Raw genomic sequence first — 25,021 nt, 5'->3', positions numbered from 1 at the left:
GGGCAGGGGCCACACAGACTGTGAAGTGGTGAAAGGATGGGAAGGAGGAGCTGAATAATTCAGGAGAATTGTCAAGACAGTGACTCCCACACCACCCACCCACCGTGTGTTTCATTGCTTTGCTCTGATCACTGCGCTGGCTCTTGGTGTTAAGAGGCACCTCGCCAGTTTATAGATTTTACAGCTACACGGTGCTTGTAGTGGCCTTTGGCCAGGCACGCCAGTGTTTGAATCACAGAGGGTCAGGTCTCCTTAGAAGGATGACATAACAAGGTACTGCGAGCCATCCAAAGCCCCAGGTTTTCATTTTAATGGTGATTTTATGGGCTGAGACTTCCCAGGTCGTCACAAAACTTGGCTGTGGGAAAAGACGACCAAATGGAAAGGTTATTTTGTCAAGAAACAAATCTTTTTACATTTATATATTATTGTTCCGTAACAAATACAATACGTTGTTTAACCCGCCCAGCTTTCTGTGAAAATAGATGTCAAATTATGTACAGTATAAATATTTTTTGTTATGGCACAGTCCCAGCGTCTTGCGGTAAACTAAAACTACACGCGAGACATTGTGCGGCCGCGTAATGCTACGTGTCAGTGAAAATTGTCGCCGCAGTCTCCGAGGGATATCAAGAGGGAGAAGGGGGGGGGGCAACAACAAAAAATCTGAAACATTTAACAAAACAAACATCCAGCGGCTTTCCTGCCGCAGCGTTATAATTGTGGGAAATTTTGCATCCACGGGACAGGATGCAGATAGCTTGTGGTGCTTGGCTGCAGATTTGCCGATTCTGTCACTCTTCAGATGAGGAGAGGCCTCGGTGCTGAGTGGTGGGGGCCTCCTGCACAGTTCAGCAAGGAACTCCAAATTTCACAGCAGGCGATAGACAAAGGAAGAGGCCCACGCATGATGGTGTGTCTTAGTTAAAGCCAACTCATTGCATCATCAATGCCAGTGGCAGCAGCAGCAATGGCTTCACCATCATTGTCACTGTCGGTAGCAGCAGCAGCAGCATCGTCAACTGATAATTAATGAGTTGAAATAAATAAATGTTATCTGGCTCATCAGCCATGGTCAATCCACTGCTGCATGAAGGCTTCCCCAAGCCGCCGCTGCCCCCACCCCTCGCGATTCAGCGATGTAATAATCCACCTGGCACCTGCACTCGAACTGATTTCATGGCTCCATCTCCCCAGCGGACGCATTCTATTCGTTGTCTGCCACTGTTGCAATTCTTTCCCATCGGCCATCGTCATTCTGTATAGTGACAGTGTATATTGTAAAAGTGATCATGAATCTCAGTGTGCTTTCATCTGCGGAAATAAATGACATCCATAAATCAACAACCACAATCGCACAGGTGTCTCTCGTAAAAGCGATCGGTTGTCTCAACGGGCGCTGCCACCTGGTTCAATAACGCAAACGTAATTACGTCGAGTTAAGGTGACTTTACTCGTAAAGAAGACGTAAAAAAAAACGACCAGACAGAAACGAACAAAGACTGGCCAAAAAAATTGTCAGGGCCTAAATTTTTTTTTTATAGATGCGTGCGACACCTTAGAGCAATGTTCCGACACCGAAACATTTTCAGGATATTTTCTCAAGGCTACACCTACCTGCAGATTTCCGCTCTTCCTGTGTTAATGCCATGCGATTGACGTCCCAAGGCTGCGGCTTCTGCTACGTTTGCAAGACCCCCCCCGCCTCCTGGCCCTTGTCACCCCCAGGGGGGCTGGCTCACCAGAAGGGGGGGGGGCAGCACTGGGCGATAAACACGGATGGGGCTCTCAGGCAGGGATGGACGTTGTTTTTTTTACGCGCAGTGTGAACACTTCTCTTTTTTTTCCATTTCCTTCCCCAACCTCCCAGGGCAAGCCAAGCCCGGCCACCGCAACCAGATTTTGTTTGAGTAGGAAAAAAAAATCCCAGCAAAGGAACTCTTGCGCACGTTCTAAGGGAGTGGTCCTTTGTTAAACTCATCCCTGTTTGTGTTGCCCATCCATCGCTAACTTGAAACTCGTGCGTGCCGGAATCCTCACGCATGGAAACACGTATGAGCCGAGCTTCAATTCTGATTCATGTTCAAAGTGAAATATTGTTCTGGAAAGCCGAGGGGCTGATTTAACTACTACACGTATATTTTATTCATACGTGACGGTACAGGACACGGCATTCTGCCCTGTATATATGAAATATGCTGAAGCACGGTTTATTGCAGTTTCTGCATTTATTTGTGTTTGGGGTTGACCACGGCGTTCCTGTCAATGTCGGTGTTTTTGCACCTTTGTTTTCGCGTCAATTCATGCTTTGTTGCATGGCTATTGGGTCATGACTATTGAGGAGTTGTGTTTAAGCCATGGGTGGCAGTAGCAACGGAGCCAAACAAACATTGTTTATTTAGAGATTGTTTTCACAATACGAGCTTAGTTTACTTCTCGCATGCCATTAAGCAAGGACATGTGTCCATAATATAATTTATTTTCTGTTAAAAGGAAAGGTTCTGAAAATAGGGGTAGGAAAAAAATCACACTTACACTCGTGCGAGAAAGCATTTGGTTAAGTTGTTGTGTTAAGATAAATGGAACTTCATTCATTCCTGTGATGTCCACCTTACCAACGTGGTGTGACCAGTCAATACGAACGCACCAGCAACGGTGCTTAGACGGTCAGCTGTGCACGGCTCCAAAACCACCGCATGAGCACTGGAACTGCTCACCAGAGTCTGAGTTGATCTGCGCGAATAAAAGAGACGAACATTTACCCCTTGGCTGTGCGCGCATGACTGATGTGATTACAGTGTTGTGTAGGAGTTCCCGATAGCCACATCTGTCCTGCCACCTGTTGTGCATGATGTCATCCGCTATGGCGTAACAATCTACTGCCAAATATAGCGCTCAGCGGTGACGTATTCTGAAACTGGATTGCATCAACTGCGTTGCACAATTGACTTTGCTCAGGTTTTTAAGGCTGGGGTTATTTTTTTTTTTACGATTGAATTCGAGAACACGTACGCGACTTGAAGACGACATCGCGTTGACTGTTGAGCTAAGTTAGTGGGCTTGGGCAACACGCTCTTCTCAGGGATGGTGACCGGTGCTAGTAGTCAAGTCTAATGATGGAGTGGCAGGCAAAGGAGGGAACGAATCCAAGAGGGTGTAAACCATGCAGATGGGGTTGATGAATTTAGATAATTTCCAGGGGTTGTATGGATTTTTGTAACGCGACACCAAGGCAGATGCCAAAAGGCTTTCGGAGGCCTTCATGCAGCAGTCCATAGATCATTGCTGATATTGATTTGAGATTCCATTCTATTAGTGTCACTGATGAAATACGATAAGTCGCTTTTCACTTATATTTATAAGTCTGAAGAGCCATTCAACCATTTATTTATAACTATGGGGAATAAACACAAAATGTAAGAATCGTGGCATTAACATTGGGCTAAGATTGATTATTGTTTATCTACACGGCATCCTTGATACGAGTTCCTCATAGGTTACAGTAAAATAAATTCTACTGCCAAAATAAAAAAGTGCTTATTTATTTAACTAAGGAACACTGAGCCCCCTTCTGTACTTTTGCATGCTAGAGTTTTGGCATGGATGAGAGGAAGGCAAAGCTAACTTCTTAATTTTACCATTACTAATCATGGAAAAAATATCACCGTGTGAAAATCCACCAAAACCATTAATAGTATCTATAATTAAGTTATTAGCACATACACACATGTTTTGCACGAACTGTAAATGCATGCGATACGACTCATTTTAAAACATGCTACAGCAGTACACTGTGTGTATCAAAAAATAGTCCCGAGTTCCTTATCAATTGAGAATAGAAGCTGCGCTTATCTTCTGTGTACAGCTCTGAGCCAGTGGAAAAAAATGTCACGTGTGTTGAACTTCTTCCGCACCGTACGGAGCCGATGGTGGGAGTGAATCTATTCACAGCACAACCACTGTTAACTTCCCCGCAAAGTGGTGGGCTGATTTTGTTTTAACCCGAGGGGTATGATGGGCTGCGTCAACCACCAACCAGAATTTGAACTCGTAACCTCACCACTGCTGAGCCGCTTGGGGGCCGTCCATAATTGACGTCACGCGATTTTGGACGATTTTTGACACCCGCCTCCCTCGCCACACGGCGTCACAAAAAGTCAGACCCCCCCCCCCTCAAATATGACGTCACAAAGCTCTGCCCCCCCCCCCAAACCATATTTCCATTTTGAAAATAAAACATGCTTCAAATCGCTTTAAACTATTGTCATTGTAGTGCGTATTTAATGTGGCGCTGCACTCTGATGTTGTGGGAGTATTGTTATGACAATTAGTGTTGATATAACAATTCAATATTTAATTAAATTTGCGCATTTTGATGTGACGTCACATTTCTCAAACCCCCACCCCCCCCATCGTCACACATCGTCACAAATGTCTGACCCCCCCCCTAGGTGCATGACGTCATTTATGGCCGGCCCCTTGCTCTGTAGCTGATCCACCTGGCCAGCGGTAGGGCTGGTCATCATGTACATTGTACACAATCAACATGAAGGGGAGTTGTGGTGTCGTGGTTGACTCACTGCCCTACAAATCCAGTGACCTGAGTTCATTTCCCCGCCTTGGATGACATCAGCGGCCACATCTGAACTCGTCCTGCCCCTCCTTGATTTTGACAACCTTTGTCGACGAGTGCGGTGAAGTATGCTCTTCATAATCAACGTTTTTGGGTTTAGATCGCGTTATTTATAAATGTGTCGTAACCCTCCACCACCCGACACGGCCAATCAGTAAAAACGTGTCACGTTGACAAAAGACAAATAGTCCACTGCTTTAGCCCACCGGTGTGTTGAAGCGTGAAACCACAACATTTACAATTTGAGTACGACGTTTCGCTGGAAATTGCATCCAGCATCATCGGGCAATTCGCCAGAATGGTGAGGCTCTCCTCTGTCTCCCGTTCTTATATAGAGCATGTATATGATTGTATAATATACTACGTATATGATGACTGATATTAGTGCTTTACAACCCTTTGTCGATCGAGGGTTTCGTTTGGCCATAGTTCACTATGCTGTCAGTGCCAGATGATGATGGGGGGAGGGAATCTAAAAGCCCATGGTGACTCGGTGAAGCTTATCAGGTTTAATGTTGCAAATGACAAGCTTATTAATATACAATAACTCGAAACGGCCAATGGACTAATTGAGATTGATTAATTCGTCTTGTTTATTGTACTACGCAGCGTGCCTTGCTACAGCACGTAATTGTATTTTTGTTGTGACAAAAATGAAGGGCAGTTCCTGTAGTTCCCGTAAGCACAGTAATCATTTACATTTGTTTTTCCATTTTCCTATGCGTGGGGGGGGGGGGGTGACCATTGTCATTGTCACCATAAGGCGATCATTGTCCGGTAAGAGCTAAAGGCGCAGCCCTGAAATGCCTTACTCACGCCACTGCCGGCAGAAGGACCTCCACTCGAGAGAGCTCTGGAGAGGGAGGGGGGGTATCTTTTGGCCTACTCTTCACAAGGTGACCAGCCCCTCCCCACCCAGCCTCACCCCTCCCATTTTTGGATGCACGACGGACGGACACAATAATCCCATGTGGGCTGGTTTAACCAGGAGGTTCCTACCAGTATATACACTCATTTTATTAAGTCAAAGAATGTCAAGTGCTACAATGAGCACGATTTTTGGGACTGCAATGGAAAAACCCCTTTCGCAAGACAAATCGGTTACAGACTGCAGACTTCAACTGGTGGCAAGTCGCATTCCTTGGCTGCCACTTGGCAGCTCATTTGGTCATGAGATCATCGCTCGCTCGCCACATTCCACGGAACAGTCGCGAGCGGAGAGCAAAGGGAATGATGCAATCGCGGGGAAAGCACCGGGCACGGCTACTGCAACCTCGTCTTTTTTAAATGTACACTCGTTTGTTGAACTTGCCTGCTTATATTCGTTAAAGTCTTTGACGATTAAGTCGACACGGGGCAGCGTTTTTGTTCTAGATTTGAAGCTTTCGTGACTGCAAGGATTCATATTCTTAGGTTTTTTCGGTAAAGTCACGTAGGTAAAAAATTAAATTAATAAAAGTAAAATAAAATAAAAATCACGACGTTTCGGAGGCAACACAAGCTTCCGTCTTCATGTGGAACCGTCACAGCACGATAGCTGTATTGATACAGCTATCGTATTGATACAGCAATCGTGCTGTGACGGTTCCACCTGAAGACGGAAGCTTGTGTTGCCTCCGAAACGTCGTGATTTTTATTTAATTTTTTATTTTACTTTGATTAATTATTTTTTTTACCTACGTGACTTTACCGAAAAAAACCTAAGAATAGCGTTTTTGTTGTTTACAGTCGTTTTGGGCCACGTCAGTCAACCCGTTAACCTGTGCACTGACTCATCCATTCACTCAGCCATGAATTCATTCACAGGCGTCATTTCCCTGTCCTTTACGAGGGCAAGACTCGGCGCTCCATTGGTTGGGGGTCTCCTGCACCTTATAAAACGTTAAAAGAATAACTATATGACGATGTGTTAATAAATACATTATTGGAGTGATTTTTAGAAGTATATTTCTTTGATTTATATTGGATGAAAGATATAGAAACAACCTTTAATGATATTCGAGTACAATAATTATAATGATTTATCGCCCTTCTTTCAATCCACTGCTGGATGAAGGTGAACCCACGCCACGTAATGATGTCATTGTGGTTATTTAACCGTATTTCACCACTTTTATCAATGAGGTGGAAATGGGGATCATAGACGTGGGAGCATAGAAGTACAGTACGACGATGAAGTTTGCTGCACTGCCTTGGGCTTGGTGTTTGCCGATCCAGGCACTGTAAGTGGCTCAATCCTGCTTTGTTGGCGACATCTGACAAGATTGGGCACATTCCGTGTTCTTTGGTCATTGGCAATCATTCATAACTACTGTAGTTTCTCTCATGTTCACACATACACACCCACCACTGTGCATAGCAAGCTACCCTACACACAAACCCAAGAGGGGTGCCCTCCGAACTGCTGATGGGATGTGTAAAAGATACTTTCATATTTTACGTGCAAGAAACATTTGGCTCATGCATATGTTCTCCACAGCGATGCTCATGATTATTTCGTGTTTTGTATAATATAATTTACGTGTCGAAATAGGACCCATATCTGACAGGTCCTTGCCTATGATATCTAGTAGTTCACCAGCGTTGGTTCGAGAACGCCTGCCTCTGCTGAGGATACACTGCATGTCGAAAGCGGTCCGGAGATTACTTGTGTTGAAACGATTCTTTCAGAAATTATGCATTCCAAGAAGGCCGTATGGCTGATGGGATTTTAAACAAATGTATGTGAAGGTACAGATATGTGAAAGAGACACATTGACAAACGTTTTTATCACAGTCAGTCCTCCCACGTGACAGCACCACTCTGCGTGTGTAATGCATGCATGTATGTTGAACTTCTTTTGCACCGTACGTAACCAACCGTGCTAATGGTAGGTGTGGCGGGGGCAACAAACAAAACGCAACACGCGCATAACCTTGTGTTAGATGACCAAGTTTCAAGGTCTTGGCCATGTTATTGTAGATAGCGCTTGGAACGTTAAGACAACTACACACCGGGTTCATCTTTGTTCGGAATCATCAGTACGGTTTATCGGGACAAGTTCTCCCTGATCACTGTGCGGGCGAAAAAAAACCTCAACATATTTTTGAATAACATTGCATTCTAAAATGGAAAATATAAAATAGACAACTTTTCAGGCAATGGGGCTTGTTCATAGATTATGATTTATGTGCTATTAAGAAGGGCCATTGCCCGAAACGTCACCTCCTATATATATTTTATGATATTATATATTTACATATAAGTATGTATGTATTTATAAAAAATATGCTTCTAGCTTTGAAGGCAGTCCTATTGACGAATGTGATGTTTGTGTTGTTTGTGCTTGTGCACTGCTGTCAACGGCAGTATCACCAAATTATTTGTTCAACGGTGGGGACGGCTCGCATCTTCTTTCTGGATGGAAATAAATTTACGACTAATAACATGAGCAGCTGGTGATTTGTGGACGGTAAAAAAACAAGGTCTAAAAATTAAACAATTTACAGACATTGATATCATTGGTTTGGTTGTCACTCGACTGCAGTCGGGAGACCTACGGTGTCATCGCTTGTGACCTCCTGCACCCACCAGGCCCCCTCTAGCAGAAAGCCTCGTGAGCAGGGGTCAACCATAGCGAATTGAGTCACATGAGGTTGAAGAGCTTTTTTTTCCTTCAAATCAATAAAAAAATTTTTTTGTTGTTTTATAATAACGTGGCTGATTTTATAATCACATTTTAATTTAAAGTCGTGATTGTTAATGAGCCATGATCTCACGTATGTACACGGAACATCGCTTGTTACACATTGCTTCCAATAACAGTGCCACTGTGGAAATGATCACGGTTGCACTGTGTAGCTCTGATAAGTGTTTTCGGGTATGTACTGTGTGCTCTTTGGCACGATGTCCGACGTTTTGCTTCACGTGCTGGACTCTTCTTTACGAAATCGAATTCTTCAGGAACTGAACAATGAGCCGACCAGCCAGACCATACAAAAAAGTGCCCATCACGTGTGGCAAAACGTTGAGCTCTTGCTTACAGGTTACAATGCTAATAATCAGTTACACATTCTAGAAAAAACCCAGTGACCAATTAATGTCCCCGCGTGCCGAACATTGCATTGGCCTTGTGCACTGGATAGGGAGATTAATTATTAATGTGCCTAATCACTGCCCGGAAACCATAGCCCTTGGGGGAGGGCTCCCTCTTTGTCCCAGAAGAATACTGGCTTATCCTGGAGCTGTGCATTCTGCGTGCATTTGCATTGGTTATTAATGAATTAATGTACGGGTGGGTTTCCTGTTTTTCTTGCAATCAGCTTTGTGTTCCAGTTTTACTAATTCATGGAAATATAGGAATCGATGATGAACAGATGTTTTTTTTGGGATCGGCGGAAGGTTTTCTTATCAAAATTTAAACAAAAAAACCACGGAAATTCTGCATGTGTGGAACTAAAGTGGTTTGGCGTCAATGTACTGAGATAAAAGCGTATGCAAAAAGTACGCCTATATATTGATATGACATACTGTATCCATGCAATGCATTACATTAAGCAGGACAAAGGAGGGTCGGTTACACAAACACACTGGCAACCCGAGGGTTGGACCTAAGAGCAGTTGGCAGGGAATCTTCTGACAGATCGTGGAGATTGTTGTGTCTATTGTGCAGCAGCTTCGGGATCTGGTGGAGGGCAGAAAGCTTTGGTGAGGAGGTGTGGTCGCAACACCGGCTTTAGGCCACAATGACTTCTTGACCTTAATTAAAACATTTGCTCAGTACAGTATGGCCTTGTTGCATTTTGTTCAAGGTGTAACATCTGCCTGTTTGGTACAGGGCCCTATTACCTAACTACTCAATCGAGAAGCAAATTCTGCTCATGTTTCCTAGTAAATTTAAAACCGGTGGTTCGAGTGGTGGGTCTGGGTTGTTTAACGCATTGCGCTTATAATCTGGCGACCCAAGTGTGGTTGCACGGCTAACATCAGTGGCAGGTGACATCTGAACCAAGCGTTCTGGTCCACGCCTTTTGCCAACAACACTTACTGATCAGCGTGGGGTATGGTCACATAGACTTGTGGAGGCCTTCATCCAGCAGTGGACTGACAAAGCACTGTAAATTATAATTATCTTTTGCAGTTACGACCTCGACATTGGTACGCGAGTGGCTTTTGTCTGCACTTTCATGTCGAGAAGCTCTTTTATGTTTATATTGTCACACACGTCTATGAACTCTGCCAAGATGACTGTGTGCCTCTGTCAAAAGAACCTATTGACCCTGAGCAAACCGACTCGATGCGGAGTGACAGACTGCTGCTCCGTTATCCTGGCACCCAAATTAACTTTCATTAACCTCAACTTCTGATGAACGACCCTTCGGCAGGCGTTCATTGTTACGCGAATAACAGCAGCGCGGCTGAGTTTGGCGACGGTGTTCTCCTTGCCTTGGCCAGAGACGCGTGTGGCGCCCATTTGAAGAAGAAAAAAAATATATTCAAACGTTGAGAAGCTTTAGAAGGAGAGTAAAACAGAGCCCTGTATTGTTGCTTAGTGCTCTGAGCTCAGAACTCAGACCCATGTGACAAATGTTAACTCGAGGCCACAGGGAGAGCGTTACAATCTGGTTTCGTGGCCCCAGGCTTGGCCATGGTAAAGAGTGATGGCCAGGCTCTGAATGTGGACGTTTGTGTGAGCATGGGGAAGCATGACCGAGCTGTGTGGTGTAGGAATGTTGACAGTGCTTTGTCAATCCACTGCTGGATGAAGGCACCCCCCCCCATAAATGTTGGTCAGGGAGTTGTTTGACCATACTTCACCACTCTGGTAAGTGGTGGTTGTTGAAGGGGGATGTCCATTGGGTCATGTCACTCTCCACTGATGTTCGCATAACGGGTAGCGCAGTGGTATATTAATCATGGGTTGTGAAATACAATATCGCATTGCATTCATAGACTATTTGAGCAGATTATACACAGTATATTTTAAAAGTTTGTCAAAGAGAGTTTAGTTATACTTATTGTATAATCAGTGTTTGGTGTTTGTGCAAAACGATATACTGCCCTGTAGAACGGAACCGATTGTTTGCTCCTACATGAAGAAGTGTAAGTCCTGGACAGCAGGCATATTCCCTTTTCATTGTTAATTGTATGTACGTCAAACTCATATGTTTACACATGCAAATGTTGTCTGGGAGTATACAAAGCAACTGAATACTCCAGTGCACGGTACTGTACATGGGCATCACTTGAGGGTGGGTGGTGGTGCATTGGTGAGCTCAGCAGCGGTCTATTCCTGGCCACAGCTAACATTGAAGTGAAATCCCAACCGGTTGTTGGTCTCCACTTTCACCAAAGTGTCCTGCCGACACGGCATTCGTATGGGGGAAGCCTTCATCAAGGAGTGGATTTACAGAAAGCTTCACTCAATGGAAACCGGGAGATGAATTAATCCAATCGGGTCACTTGAAACATTGCATATTTTTTGTAAGTGCGACCTGGGTTATACAGTAATAACAATTAAAACAGTAAATGTTCTAACGGCACTGCGCGGGACTGGAATCTGTCGTGACATTTTTCATAAAAAACTTAAAAAAAAGACCTCAGCCCTTGCACCAAATTGACGCCAACAGACTCGTGTTATTTTTCAAAAACATGATTACAAGGCGTCCAATCTCTCGTCGCATTTCCATGGGTGGGGGTAAAGGAGGGGGCAACGGATAGGAAAACCGTTTGGTCATCGGCAATACCGCAGTTAGTGGGTTGGCTGTCGTGTCGCCAATTACAATTTAACTCGTGCACGCCCAGGATATACAACAACTACTGCCAGTGACTCCGTCAATCCACACGGGCTGATGAAGCCAATGCGTAGGCAGGGAGGGGGGCAGGGATGTGCGAGTTGAGTGGGTGTGGGGAGTTGGCCATGGGGTGGGAAAAGTGGGGGCGGATGACCATGATTGGTCGTTTCCCTTCAATCCCATTGGCCGCGGCGAAATGCGAGAAGGAGGTGACCTCATTGAGGATTTTATTCATTTATTTCTGCTCTGCCCGGGCGTGGGGCCACAGAGCCACGAGTTTGTTCGCTACCCCTCCTCCTCCCTCCCTCTCTCTGTCTCTACCCCCACCGGCTTTTGAGTCAACGCGTGGCAGTCGTGGCAGGAAGTTCACAAAACGACAAGAGGCGTTCGGAGCAACGTTTAACAGATTTTCGCAGTTTTTTTGGGAGGTTCTCGTCTTCACCGCGGTTCTTTCCAGTTTGGACGCGGTGTGAAGAATTGTTGTGAGCGAGAGAGGGATTTCGAAGTTTGTTGGTTGTCATCTAAGTGTGCGCGTTTTTCTTTGGTCTTAACGCCATAAAAAAAACCGGTTTCAGAGAATTCGTTTCAGTGCTTTCGAGCATTGAGTCAATTATTGCAAGGCACACACACACACAAGGTGGGCTCTCTAAACAACAAGGGGCTTTTATCAGTGGTCTCGCAGGAGTGAATACACACAGTTGGGAGTATTATTTTTTAAAAACCACAAACGCCTAGGTATACAATTAAACGTGAGCTGGAGGAGGAAATAAAAAAAGCCGGCATGTCTTGGAGCAGCACCATGAGCAGTGGCTACTCCAGCCTTGACGAGGACTCTGAGTTCGAGCAGTTCTATACGGCACGCACCTCCTTCCTCTGGAAACCCAAGCGCAAGCCTCATCCGCACAAGGTGAGAGAAGGTCACGATCTGGCCCCAAGTCGGGAGCTGATGGAGAGGGCCCTGGCACGTTGTCGTTGTTCTTACGTGGCGGACACTTTTTTAATGTGTTCGTCTGGCTGCCTTCTCGATGTACAAGGGGTCAAGCGGTGGAGATATGTTAATGACCTCGCCTGGTATACAGGAGGTTGTGGGTTCAATCCCAAGCCTGACGCCAGTTGTATGTTTGGAGTTTGCACGTTCTCCGCATGGTGGCATGGATTTTTCTCCGTCTCCTCCGGTTTTTATTTGCACATTTAGAAACATGCGTTTAGAGTACTGTACATGGCTGCTGTACATTTCTACGTGATAAGTCACTTAATTGAATTGTCACTTGTGACCAGGTCGCTTCTAAAAAAAGATCTGTATAGCTCAGTGAGCCTTACCTGGTAAAATAAAAATAGTTTAGAAGTTTTAGTTTAAATTCGTGGGTTATGTTTAAATGGGTCAACCTGTGTTTTGTGAAAATGTTTTGGCTGTTAAAAAAAAATTCTTAAAGTTTGAGACGTGGGAGCTGTGTGCGATTGGCACTTATGTACAGTATCTGTTATTTTGTTCTAACTTTGCACATTAGGCTTGCATTGTCTGTCCTTCACTTGTTGACCCATGGTACCCTTGGTACCCTTGGTAGAGAATTTAAGTCGAGGTGAGTTCTCACCTAGTAAAATAAAGTCGATAAATCATCTCTCAGTATGATAGACGTATGCTCCATTGGATATATGTTTTTTGCTGTAACCAAATTTGGTCGTAATTTTCTCCCGCTAATGAAATGTATTTTATCCGCCAAAAGACTCTTGGCATTTGACTTGTAGGTGGAAAAAAATAATGAATTCTGCTTCTTGTTAAAAAAAATTACTACCAGGATTTGAGTCGGGGTCATGTCCCTATCTGTGATTTAATAGCTTAAATGGTGGAATAAAATATTACCTGCACTTCGATGAAAAGGTTAAACAGAAGGGGTATTACAATGCTTATAATATTTTATGAAAACCATTACTCAAGAAAAGTTAGTGCTTGTTTCTTCTCGGAATTAAATGAAGGTTCTTACGTGGCAGAATACCTGTGTGCTTGTTAAACTGGTGAATGAGTTTGGAATATCCAAGTGACCGGAAACGGGTATGGGTTTAGTCTTTCATGAAAATGCTTTTAGAAACATGCATTTAGAGTATTTGGCTGTTGTATATTGCCATATGATAAGCCACTTAATTGAACTATCATGTGTGGCCAGGCCGCAAATGAAATATAGAGCTATATAGCTCAGTGGGCCTTAATTGGTAAAATTAAACATTTTTTAAAATTAAATCCTTTATATTAAGTTCGCTTGCTTGCTTAGGACCGTGCAAATCTTTCGGTCGTTTTTTAACCCACTTCCCGTGATCCAATCGAGCTGACATTTTGCACACAGACTCGTTGTGCGTGACAATGCATTTTCGTGAAAAAAAATTTCCCAAATTTTACACTGTTTAGGGAAAATTTTTAAATATTTAATTACCAATTGTTTAATGCTGCCAGACAATCATCTGACCCATAGGTGGCAGCCATCTCAAGCCAGAGGACGAGATGACTCTAGCCGCCCCGATGCCATGCATATAAAGGATTTATAGTGAAAAACTTTGTTTTTACGGGTTAATTTTTAGCTTTGTGGGGATATCACCAGTGACGTCGCTCATTAACAGTAATTGTAGCGTGGTAGGTGTGGGGCCCGGTGCAATGAGTGGATTGGGCCCCCCACAACAGTCCACCCCCCCCCTTTTGTAGTCATTCCAACCCATTGGGGGGCTGACCGCAGTTTCACCGCCTGGCCACTCCATCGCGATGTGACACTTTTAACACAAAGGCTGACGGATTGAGTCGTGTGCATCCGCGCGAGTATCATCACTGAGTCACACGAAGCAATGTTGTATTAATGAAAAACAACCACCATTGCGTAGTGGTGGCGATGGGAAACGCCGCAGACAATTGGCACTCAAAATACAGTGCTCAACTTCCGTCGTAATAAAGAAGCACGCTGTTTACTGCCGTGTAGTGTACATCAATAAAATACCGTATATGGCAGTGATCCTTTAATCTTGTGTTACGCTTTTCAAGAACGACGCAGAACCAACTTCCACAGGCTAATGAAACATTGGTCGGCATATGGACGTGCTTCACTGCATTCCCCAGCTGTGATCTAAGCATTGAGGAGATAAGTTTACAAGCGATGGGGAGGGGTGGTTCGGAGGGAAAGAGATGTTAGAATGAGAACAAGGAAAATGAGCAGCATAGAGAATGTCTGGTGTGATGATTCACGTGGTGAGAGCAGTGGTCGTTCTTAAAGAAAAACAGTCGAGAAGGCCAAATGTCATTAAATTGGCCGCAGTTATTTTAACACTGGAGTGTGTCATAATGTTTCGTTTCTGACTTCCATTGAGCGTAACAATCACGACGATCGTGACCACATGTCTACTCGATTGCGAATCTCTACAGAATATTTGTGAATGGGCTCAATCGTCATTTTGGTTACGTTTGGATCGTTTTGCCCGGTGGCTGGGTCCTCTACATCACAAACTGAGTTTTGTTTTTCAGCCAGTGTCACGAATGTAATTACAGTGACACTTAGATAATTTTGTGCAAATTAACACTACATTGCAGAATTCAGTTTAATTACAACTGGTTAAAGTACACCACTGAATCATTACTACTTCGCATGGGAACATTTTCAAGGATTTTTTTTAATGGGATCAGATGTAAACCACAAGTATCAGGGCAAACGGTAACTGTCCAATAGTACACAAGTAATTCAAACATGCTATTGTGTAACAAGATGTGCAGTGCTCTAGAAATAGTAAACAATTATTTTGCAACTGGCAATATGTGTACATACAACGATGTACGTGTTACGCTGTAGCATCATAACTAAACTTTAAAAAACCTACCCCAGCCCCTCTGATAACACTGGTTAACACACTTTTTCTGGCATTAGGTATTCCAACGGTTTTAAGGTAATTTTGGGGTGCTGATTCCAAATCTGGTATCAGTTTTTGTCTATCACATCAGGTTTTTGAGATCAAATATTGCATTTTCAATAAAAACTACAGAAGAAAAATATTCAATAAATGTGGATATCTACATAAAATTATATTATAAACACACTATCCTAAAAATACAGCACCATATTTTAATACTAAAGCAGTCACTGACTCGCAACAACTTGCAATCATAAGTAGGTAATTTCGGGTAAAATCAATTAAAAATGGGATATGCCGATAGCATAAAAATGAGATGTGATAGAGCAAATCTGAGATCAGATTTGGAATCAGCACCCTGAAATTAGTTTAAAACAGCTGCAAAAGTCCAGGCCAGAAAAAAAAACGTTTTTTTTTGTTGACCAGTGTAATGTGCACATTGCCCAAGACAACGATGAGTGGACTCTTCCAAAGGGAGTTAACCTCATCGGGATGTGTGTATGTTGAACTTCTTTCGCATTGTACGTTGTAGCCAGCAGTCCTTATCGGAGCATGCTTATAGCATGAGACAAATGTTGGGGAATGAGCGTGCAAATCATGCTAACTACCTCGCCTGGTATGCAGGAGTGTGTGCATGTTCTCCCCGTGGTCGCATGCATTTTTCTCCGGGTCATCCGCTTTTTCCCCACCACATTTTGAATCAACATGAGTTTAGAGCATTTGGCTGCTATACATTTCCACGTGATGATCTGCTTCGCTGAGCTCTCATTTGTGATAACCAGGTCGCTTCTGAAAAAGAGGTACATAGCTCAGTGGGGCCTTACCTGCTACAATAAATAAAGTAGTTTCGTTTTAGTTTTAAATCAGGAGTCCTTGCACCCAGCGGCCATGTCCCCCTAAATCATGCGCAGCATTCCATGTAGAGCGAGAGGACCCCTCTGCGGTTGGTGGGGGGAGGTGCAAAGTTTTTCCCCGATCTGTACTATTTCCTTTTTGTGTAAGTGTGGCATGTACAGTCCAGCTAGCCGAGGATCCCAGGCTTTTTTGGCCAGCAATTTACAAATCGTGCCCAGAAAACCCGTGGTGGTGTCTCCCTTTCGATTCGATTTAACTTTTCCCCAAAAGATGCCCAAAAAGCGGCCGGTCCCCTTTCTGATAACGGCACAATGTTCCTGTTTTTTCGCCGTATCCCAGAAGGCCAAGCGAGTGTGTACTTGAGCCGGGTTCTATTTTTCGAGTCACGCATTCCATGAGGACATTTTTTGTAAATGTGGAGCAGGCTGGCTCGATGGTAGCCCGTTGGCGCGTCTGCTCACCAAGGAGTTGATGGCTTCATGCCCACAGGCGCGTCTGTAAGAAATTGCTAATGCACACGATGCGTTCGCAAAGTGGACATTGCTACTTCGTTCGTAAAAAAATAATCGTTGATTGGGTTTTGTCTCCTATTCCGTATCCCAACGGTGAAATATTACATTCAGTAAGTTTGAAACATATTCTGATGTGTCCTGTTTGTAGCTGATGGGTCTTTTTCAGATTTACTCGAATTGTACTTTAGAGTTTTGCCATGAGATGAAAACATCCTATTGGAAATCTCACAAAGCGGCATCCTTCCACGTGTCCAAATAATGGCCGCAAAAGGCATCCCTCATAGAACTGCAGTTTGTGCGATTCGCTTTCTTCTCGTCTTTTTCTCCAGTTGTAATTGTGCTGTTGGAATCATGTCACCGAAGATTCCATTCGGAAATTTCTCAGAGCAGCGCATGGAAAGGACTTCTCCCCAAACATCCTTCAATTGGCCCTGTTCTCCTCTACATAGTAGGGGGCTACACTCTCCCACTCGTTCTGCAAATGAGTGTTTGAAACATGACGGTCAACGCGATGTTTTAACATTCTCGAAGCTGGAATTTAGCCACATTAAGTGCAGTCATCAGTGACCAGGACTCAGCCCGTCAACTCACTGCGCTTGAGAATCCGGTTTAAGCACGGGTGGCTGAAACACAGATTTGAACCCAGAATCACAGTGGTGCCAACTTGTGTGACTATACCTTATGGATTTTAAATAGAGACTCCTGAATTATTGTGGTTAAATAGCATTTTTTCAGACATTCATCATTTCCTACCCTTGATCCTCACTAAACTGAACAATACTGTACTCCTGAATTACTGTGGTTAAATAGCATTTTTTCAGACATTAATCATTTCCTACCCTTGATCCTCACTAAACTGAACAATATGCTGATGGAAGAATCAATAGTCCCAGATGTATCCATTCTCAGTTAGCTGTACAAAGTAGAATAATAATTAAACTCTATGTTAAAAAGTTTTCAAAGTCCTCTGAGTGAAAACGGCACCGAGTACACATGTCTATTTACCATGGGTGTTAATTGCCATTGTGTAGGCATTAATGAGTTTCTCTTCCAAATTAAATATGCGTTAACAAATGAGCGATAATAAAATCTGTCCAGAGTTAAATTCGAGGCAAACAAATCCACCAGCGAACAACACACAAACCAATGAAATTAATTAAAAAGGCTTACTCCCAAGCTTCCGTGGGAAAACGACTGGATGCCCTTAACATCCTGATGAGACTGGAGGCCCTTGCCAGCTTTAAGCTGTAAATGAAACGCCGACATCCCTTTCACGATGTGATTAAAGGCTGCGACACAATGCAAACTGTTATTGGCTGCCATCCGGATGATCTCAGATGTTGTCTCATTCGTTTGACGAACAAAAAGCTGCCCACTGGCTGTGACTCAGGTGTGAACAGAGTTTGGGATATGGCACGGAAGTATGTACAGTCCATGCCCCACGAGGAGTGAAACACAGTTTTTGGTTTGTTTGTGCAGTGAGAATGCAGCTCTTCTGATGACTTCCTTTCACCCACAATGCCTCATGGGTAACGAATAATGCATTTTTGGTTTTCGAGTGTTGAAGGGGATTTCATTTTTATGTGAAGTGCTCTTGCCAGGGACATCTGATAATCCAGCAGCATTTGTTTAACAAGCCTGACTACTGATTAGACCCACAATGAGGCTCACCAGTCCTCATTTTGTTTTGCTTAAATAAATGGTGTTTTATAATGGTCTGGAAAACCAATAGGCCAATGGATTAAAATCTATATATTTTATTTATGTGCGCCTGTGGTATATGGAGACAGGATAAAGTTTTTACATTTGCTTTAATGTGTCCTGCTGTCTTTGAGTGTGGCCCCATCAATAATTGAACTTCTATTTTCCCCCAGAGGCCAGTAACCGTGTCGCTAATATGTTTGCACGTTTGGCAGATATTTGGGTGTAGGCTTGCATTGGCCGTGCACTGTTTACATTGGTGTGAATTTACCGAGGTGGTTATTGGCTCGGAGTGAATAAACAAGACCATGATGTACGTTATTGCTTTCAGGAAGCATCGGATTGAAATATACACGCGCACACGTGCCGCCGCTGCACGCGTTTGCAGATGTTACGATTTACCTTGAATTAGCACTTACATCAAAATCGTTGCTTTTGGTCACGATTCAAGGGAGGGCCTAGTGTTGCCACCTCGGACACATCAGGGGAAGAATATCTCGCAACACGAGAAGAGGGGAGAATCGCATGTAAATGCATTCTCTTCAGTGGTGTTGTTATGAAAGCAATTGGCAAAAACCGGGACTTTTAATGTCCCAAGAAGGTTTGCAGATTTTCCAGGACAATAACCTCATGATGTAGGACCATTGCCTGGAACGTTGCTATTATATATTCCTTTCGTCTTAGGGCAGTGTTATTGATGAATGTGAGTTTTTTTTGTTATTTGTGTTCATGCATCTCTTGCCACCCCAGTATCACATCAAAAGGTTTATCCCAAAAGAGTGATGATCCTCGTGAAAACCAGGGCAGGTGGCGAGACCCTAAGAGAGTCTATGGCGGACCGACACTTTATACGGAGAGTGGTTGTGCTCATTGCAAGCCACTTTCCCCGTCATTGCAAGCCACCTCCCGGATGTCGAGTCATCGTAAAATACGCGGGGGACCATGGTTTATTTCACGCTGTGCTCTCTTTGAACGCATAAAACGGCGAGTCGGATGTTGGCTCCAGCACGTGCGCCGCATATGCCGCCAACACAGACAGATCGGTTTCTAAGAGCCCGCGACTAGCCAAGCTTGCATTTATGTAGACGGCCTGAAAAACAAAAAAGGCGACGTTTTGGGCAATGTGAAGAAAGGTTATTGACGAATGTGTTGAGTTTGTTATTGTTATTTGTGGCCTGTGCACCACTACCGACTCTGCCGCGGTGTCACAACGTGTAATTTGTTACATTAAAAGTTTTTTTTTCAGTCGAGCACGTGTGCTTTTCTTGTTCTGGCATCTAAAGGGATTAGGTGTGCTTTTTTGTTTAAGGTAATTTTGGGTGTTGATCTTATCATCGTTGGAAGCTTGGCTCAAAAGGCCCCATATTATGCTTGGCAGGGTGTGGTGGTGGTGCTTGCCTGAAATCTTGTTCTTGAAATCGGAGGTGGTGTTTGTGGCACACAAAGGGGCGTCGCCTGTGACAGACGCTTGCTTGCAGTGCAAACAAGGTGGTGGTGTCTGAAGTTGGCAGTATACCCAAGTAGGTTTATGACGGGGCAGAGTTTGGGTGTGTTTCCCTGTGCATCTTTGTAGGTTCGCTCCAGGGTTTTCGCATATGTACAAATAATCAATAATAAAAACTGACCACATATAATCCCAAACAGGGCCCATTTGGACGACTTATAAAAATAAAAATACATTTATCTTGAGCATGAATGAGTGAAGAGATAACATTTAAAATTAAAAATAGAGACATCTTGTTAAGCCCCCACCCCCTACAGAATCCTACTCTCTTTAATAATCCTTAATGTCATGGCCATTTACTGAATACCTCTCCATAACTCAACTGTAAAAACTCCAAAAGTCAAAACTTGAGACTCGCCCAACCCATCGGCGGCAGTGGCCAACCCAAGGAATGGCTCCAAGTTTACATTATCCGGCCACTGCCCATCATCGTCACCCGCCATCGCCATCATCCCCGGGACACATTCTGTCACCACTTGGTCAAAGCCACCACCCGATACATCCACCCCACACTCCTTCCCAAAAACAGCTCTGGTCCCAGGCGCCCACACGCTCCCAATCGCGCTTGAGCGCACCTCATGCCTCGGCCTTGTTTGGAAGGCAGTGCTTTCAAGAAGTTCCAGGCGAGTATTTATAGAAGCGAGGGGACACGACCGAAGGCAGTCACTTTAATGTTGTGCGCGTTGTGCCTTTCAAGCTTGCGGAGACGGGGCTGGGTTTATTGCGACGAATGGTAAATTCACCTTTGGTCGCGTTCTTTTACAGTCTTTGCTGATGTAATGGAATTGACTCGCGTGTGTGTATTTGTCTGTAATTAAGAGAAGTTTTAAAATGAATAACAGTGGCGTAGTGGTTAGTGCACTTGGCTGTGAGCCCGGCAATTTGAGTCTGATTCTGGGCCACGGCTAACATCAGTGGTGAGTGATATCTGAACCAGTACCCCCCCCCCCCCAACACATAATATGCACTTGACCAGCGTGGTGATGTATGGTCAAACAACCACCACGATGGGCTGTAATTCATCATCATCCTTGTTTTTATTTTCATTGAAGTATTCACAGAAACAGGTTTGTTTTGCATAAAAACAACCACCTCGTGGCATCTTAGGCAACGCTATGTTTTTCATATCCTACGTAAACGTTTTGCGATTAAAACATAAAATTGCAATCGCATTTTTTTATTCCAACAGTGGAATAACTATAGTGATAGGCGTCATCTGGTCCAACACCAATGGAGACTAGGCTCTAAGAAAAGCTGTCTCGGGTGTGGACCAATCAACTTCAAGGACAGTGCATATCATTATCAGAGTTGTTTCTTTTTGTTTGCATTGTGATTGCTTGTGTTGTGGTTATTGCAAACATGATGCCTTGTATAAAGGTGTCAGTTTTTGTACCAGTTGAAAGGGTAAAAACCTATCACTATATTTTGCCACTGGTAAAGGAGGTCTCATAGTGGAATAACTACGTAGGCTAAATAAAGTGTCTTTCCAGATCACAGGCAGCTTTCATACCATGCACCTAAATGTATTCTTGTTAAGTAGTAAGTACCCTTATTAATCATTGCTTTATTATCCTTACTCCCAATGTGCATGTGTGTGAATATATCTATAAAAAAAGCCAATGAAACTTCTGCCAGTGCTGATAAGTTTATAAGGTTTCTTAAGTCGTGTTGCTTCCTTTAGACGGGCAGAATCTTGGCGGTGACGGATCTTTCTCACAGCCGCCCAGTAAATTGCCGCAGGGTAGTCTCATAAAAGCATGTGCCCACCGTGAACGAGAAATTATGACAAGGACTCTTCATAATCTTCTAAAGCAGATCATTGTTTTCCATCGTCTGAGCCCAAAATGACAAAACGTACGTTTGTACGCACTGTGAAACTACCGATCCAAAAAATAACCTCGGAGCTGCCATGGATATTATTTGGGATGCCCCCCCCCCCCACCTCACCACCACCACTTCACCGATCTGCACTGACGAACGTGGCGAAATATAGTCACGCAATCCCCATTACCAATAGGGCATGGGCAGTAATGGATTTATCAAGTCCTGCAAATGATAATTACTGCATTATAATTATTAAACCAGATAACGGGCTTTGAAGATGAACTCTGACAATCTAAATTGGGGACCCTGACCTGGTAACTAGCTTCAATTTAAACATTTATATTCAATAAGCCTTTTTTCTCGGGCTTGCTGTGCGCTTGGGTGAACATATTTATTTGTGGGTGTGTGAGCATGTTGTTTGTAATTGTGAACAGCCCTTCCGCCGGTCGCGGTGTATATTACAAAGTGATCGCTTCATTGTTTTCAGAGCGAGGGCCCTCCTTTTGTCAAAGGGGCCTGGCATACGGAAGCATCTGTTTCCCGCTTCCAGGAGGATATGAGAGCGAAATATGAGGCTGCTGGGAGCTGGGTTATTGGGTTCTGAAACCAGATGCTTGCAGCCATGTGGCTCACGTCTGGGAGAGGGCCAGAATCACATTAATATTACATGACTAAAATAATGACAAGGTGGGGGGGGAATACAAAAAAAAGTGTATCTCTTGTGTTTATGTCTCGTGTCTGGTCTGCGGCATTACATTAAGAAGGAACTGAGAGCTGAAACAAACTTAAAGTATACATTGAGGCAGGGCAGCTGTTCTCAGTGGTGCATACGTGTAAAGTGCTCATGTAAGGGTACGGGGCTAGAGGGCACGTGGTTAAATAGCTGATTGTTTAGCAGTTCTGTCCTACGTGTCGCTCAGAAGCAACAACGAATTTGAAGTGGCTTCCCATTCATGGGTGTTGGCTCCTGCCCTGTTTTACAGTGATGCAGATTCCACATTCTCATGACAGGGCTGAGATAACCCACGGGACAATCATCATTGACGTCACACAAAGTGGTGCTCATTTTCTTGACCTTGAAGAGGGGGGTCAACCGATCTCCAGCTGGAAATTAAGCTCGGCAAATGTGTTTTTTTTTAAACTATACTTCACCGTATTAGTCGGTGCAAGTTGTTGGAAAAGGGGAGCCTAAGACCAGTTCATAAATCGCTTGCCACTGCTGACCACAGACCGGATTAGAACTCAGGTGGCCAGCCAGGTTCGTGACTTCCTGTGCTAACCACTGTGCCACAACTTCTCCCATAGAGCAGTTAATAAGTACAGCACTCAGCATATTTACTGAATGAAACTTAATACCTTTTTTGACCAACATTTCTCTCAATACTAAAAAAAACACACACACGCACACTCACCTCTGTGTACAAAGTTAAGTCGCACAACTTATATTTAGGATGATGTACCGGATACATTTCATAAGTATTTTTTTAATTTCAGTCAATGCTTGTGAAAAAGTTGTGTGTGTGTGTGCATGATTAATGGCAGGTTAATTACAAGCGCTCATCTCATGTATGATTCCAGGAGTTAACACAAGTTGTTCCAAGCAGGAAGAGAGTAAATTTTAGAGCCAAACTGATGAAAGGCAATACCTAACACACTATTGATTTTCCATACATATTGCATGTACATGCCGGACACTACAGTGGGGCATTACGAGTGGGTATTGACTAACATTAGAGGCCAATGTATGTCTTTATTATTACATCGAATAAGAGTGGGTGTTATTTGATCCCGTGATCTGCACGGCAAGGGGTAACACTCATTCAGTAGTGGGGTGATGAAGGGCTGTACGTGTTGTGATGTAATTGAGTTCTTCATAAAAAAAATATATACGAGCAACATGCAATCCTGACGAACATCAGTAATTTGTATTATATTAAATGTGCAGAAAATATGCCGAGTGATTGCTGCGTGCCTTCAAAACGAGTGCATTCACATCGGTGTTTCAACTTTTGATCGTTTCTCATTTTAAAATATTCCAACCTGGTTTACGATATCAAATAATAATAATCTTCGTACGTTGGCATTTGAAAGCCTACTTAAAAAAAAATCCACCAGTATTTCTCATCAGAGCTGCATGGCAATAAAATAATAATAACAACATGCTATCAGGTCTTCAGATGGGATCCGCTTTGTCCCCTAGCGGCGAGGCACATCTGTTTCCAGGTAACACGAACATTTTTTTTGGCTCGTGCTCGCTCGCTCCCCACCGGTCGTGGGCAGCTACCGGAGCCCTCGCCGGTGCCACTCAAACGAGGGCTCCGCCACCGCCCCGCCGATTCCCGTCGCGTGTCACCGCCACGGCGCTGACGTCAACGGCTCCCCCGAGCGTCGCCCTCACCGCAGCCGCCAGCGCACGCCAGTCACGCACCGCTCTGCACCCCCTCCCAGCAGATTTACAGAACACGACGTGCTCCGGTGCCTCACCCCTCCCGGAGCCTCGCCCCTCCTGAATCCTCGCCCGTGTGTGTGATGGATCTCTCACGGCTCTGTAATTTATTTTTTGATTTCAAAACCCCACCGGCTTGTGCAGAGCCTTGTTTAAGACGGCTTAACATTGCACTGGGGGTTTGGGAGGAGGGGCGTATATGTGGGCCGTGTTGGTTTCTCCGGAAAGTTTCAACAACGGGCGTTCACAGTCACGGCACAATGCACCTCTATTCCTCAAGTCTGATGTCCTCCAGGCCACGCGGCTAAGAGCGATAGTGCCATTGGCGGAAGAGGGGAAATAAAAAGAAGAAAATGGGTCAGTGGGCGATCGGTTTTGTAGAAACTCTATGGAATTTAGCATTTAGCTCCGTGCACAAAGCATTTAATGTGGTAAATCGGTCAACCTTAAACAGGCGAGTAATTTGCTGGTATTTTAATGTCACAATCCCGGTCGCCTTTTGTGCAGCGCATATTTTGGGCGGCGCAAACATCAAGCGTTTAAAATGAGCTTCGTTCATGCTCTAGGAGGGATTTAGCGAACCTTTGAAAAGCCAGTGGGTTTTGCAAACGTTACAGAAATGTTGAGATGGTTCAACTATGAAAACCGCAAACTCGGTTGTCATGCCACACACACACACACACGTGCTGTTGGCTCATTTTTATTCTTGTGTGGACCTGCTCACAGATGGGAGCCGACCATTTCGGTGTTGCCTCAAGGTGGCCGTTATATTTCGGTGCGTGCTGCCGTTGAATTCATGTTCAGTAGATTTACGATCAGAAGTCACCTCCCTGCTTTTGTTCCCAGGTTTGGCTTTTGGCTGGGCCCGGAATATGTAACGTAAATAAATTACG

The 25,021-nt window shown here is 44.2% G+C and overlaps 1 protein-coding gene across 2 annotated transcripts in view; it reads left to right on the top strand.

Moving 5' to 3' along the window:
* Nucleotides 1–25,021, top strand: part of LOC133349493 (ras association domain-containing protein 3-like) — an 85,226-nt gene that overhangs the window by 46,625 nt on the left and 13,580 nt on the right. Inside the window, exon 1 of one of the 2 annotated variants that reach the window (XM_061562996.1) lies at nucleotides 11,591–12,314. The exons of the other annotated variant lie outside the window; for it this stretch is intronic. Coding sequence (XP_061418980.1) covers nucleotides 12,189–12,314 — 126 coding nt within the window. The 5' untranslated portion in view covers nucleotides 11,591–12,188. Of the gene's footprint in view, nucleotides 1–11,590; nucleotides 12,315–25,021 lie in introns of those variants that run through there. 2 annotated transcript variants of the gene reach the window in all.

Source organism: Lethenteron reissneri, chromosome 30, assembly GCF_015708825.2.
Source record: "Lethenteron reissneri isolate LAM-NWPU_2019-01 chromosome 30, ASM1570882v1, whole genome shotgun sequence".
Taxonomy (NCBI): domain Eukaryota; kingdom Metazoa; phylum Chordata; class Hyperoartia; order Petromyzontiformes; family Petromyzontidae; genus Lethenteron; species Lethenteron reissneri.
The sequence above is the reverse complement of the archived record's forward strand: the minus strand, read 5'-3'. Positions and strand labels throughout refer to the sequence as shown.